Below are 1402 nucleotides of genomic sequence, written 5' to 3' on the forward strand. Positions count from 1 at the left end.
ATTCTTCTTTACAAATCCTCGTTTTGTACTTCTAATTCGTGACCGTTGTTTTGTTTTGATCTCTCCGCTGCGTTTTCGCGTGCATCACTTCTGCGCAGCACATGTGCAAAGCTGACCTCATACGTCATCCGCCCGGAGCTGCTTCTGTGTACAACTGTTGGCACAAGCTACATTAAAGTGATTATTACGTTTTAAATGTGGTTATTTTTCTTACAAAAACACATCGATTCGCTACAGAAGGCCTTTGTTCAACCCCCGGAGCCGTATGAGACACTTTTCTTTATGGATGGATGCGCTTTATTTCACTTTTTTTGGACCGAAGCAATGCAACACCCGCTGACTGCCATTAAACAGCTTGAAAGATCAAAGACAATTTTTTATATAACTCCAACTGGATTCGTCTGAAAGAAGAAAGTCGTATACACCTAGGATGACTTGAGGGTGAGTAATTTATGGGCTAATTTTCATTTTTGGGTGAACTAACCCTTTAAATGTAATCGCTGCAATGCATGCTTTTGAAACCTGAAAACAGTGGTGATGTACTCACTCTGAACATAATGAAGATCTCTTTCTTCCCCACAGGCATTCGGACCGTCTGCCCATCCTCGATTCCTGAACATCACAGTAAACAAACGAGGGCTGTGAGATTAATCGAAATCATCATAAAATCGAGATTTGAGCTTGCACGATTTCTAAATCGCTTTACAGCACGATTTTCCGCGCCCCCAACCTCCCGCAGTATGCTATCCGAACCAATCAGAATGCAGCGCGCCTAAATGGAGCACGAGAACAGAACAGACCGGACAGGCATACAAACGTAGCGCCAGGTTCACACACTCCGTCTGTGGTGCGCATTTTTTCTGCGCCCATGTTAACGGATCAGAGCGTTCACACAGCACGCGATTGCGGTCCGGCAGTGTGCTCCAGGAGCGGTGCGTCTGCAGCAGTCATGCTGCAATCGTTTCCGCACGGAGTCTATTTCTGCTGTGCTGCACGCGATGAAATAAAGTGACAGCGCATTATTCGCGGTAAAAATTAACATGGATTGACACGGAAATTTAATTAAATAAATGCATATAATTAAAGTCTACTGTTTCACAGTCAACACATGGCTTTTTGGCTAGATTTAAAACAAGGAAAAGTGCACTTTTAGATAAATAAGGCAATAATAGATGGCACTCATGGTGGTAGTTAAACAAAGTTATATTTATTGAGTTTAAACGTGAATATGTCTATGAAAGATTGTATTACTGTACTGTGATAAAAGAGAATCACAATGCTGAAAAAGCATTTTCAGAAACAAACGTTTGGATTTAAAATCAAAATAATGGATAAATGTTGTGTTTGTGGTAAACAGCCACGGATCAGGAGCAGACTGCAAACGCGTCCTGTGCGAAAGCAA

The 1402-nt window shown here is 42.0% G+C and overlaps 1 protein-coding gene across 1 annotated transcript in view; it reads right to left on the reverse strand.

Moving 5' to 3' along the window:
- The window catches only part of LOC107695654 (dnaJ homolog subfamily A member 3, mitochondrial-like), a 16645-nt gene that overhangs the window by 6883 nt on the left and 8360 nt on the right, over positions 1–1402 (reverse strand). Inside the window, exon 8 of the mRNA XM_016495661.1 lies at positions 548–612. Coding sequence (XP_016351147.1) covers positions 548–612 — 65 coding nt within the window. The remainder of the gene's footprint in view (positions 1–547; positions 613–1402) is intronic.

This window comes from Sinocyclocheilus anshuiensis, unplaced genomic scaffold, assembly GCF_001515605.1.
Source record: "Sinocyclocheilus anshuiensis isolate Anshui unplaced genomic scaffold, SAMN03320099.WGS_v1.1 scaffold1075, whole genome shotgun sequence".
Lineage (NCBI taxonomy): Eukaryota > Metazoa > Chordata > Actinopteri > Cypriniformes > Cyprinidae > Sinocyclocheilus > Sinocyclocheilus anshuiensis.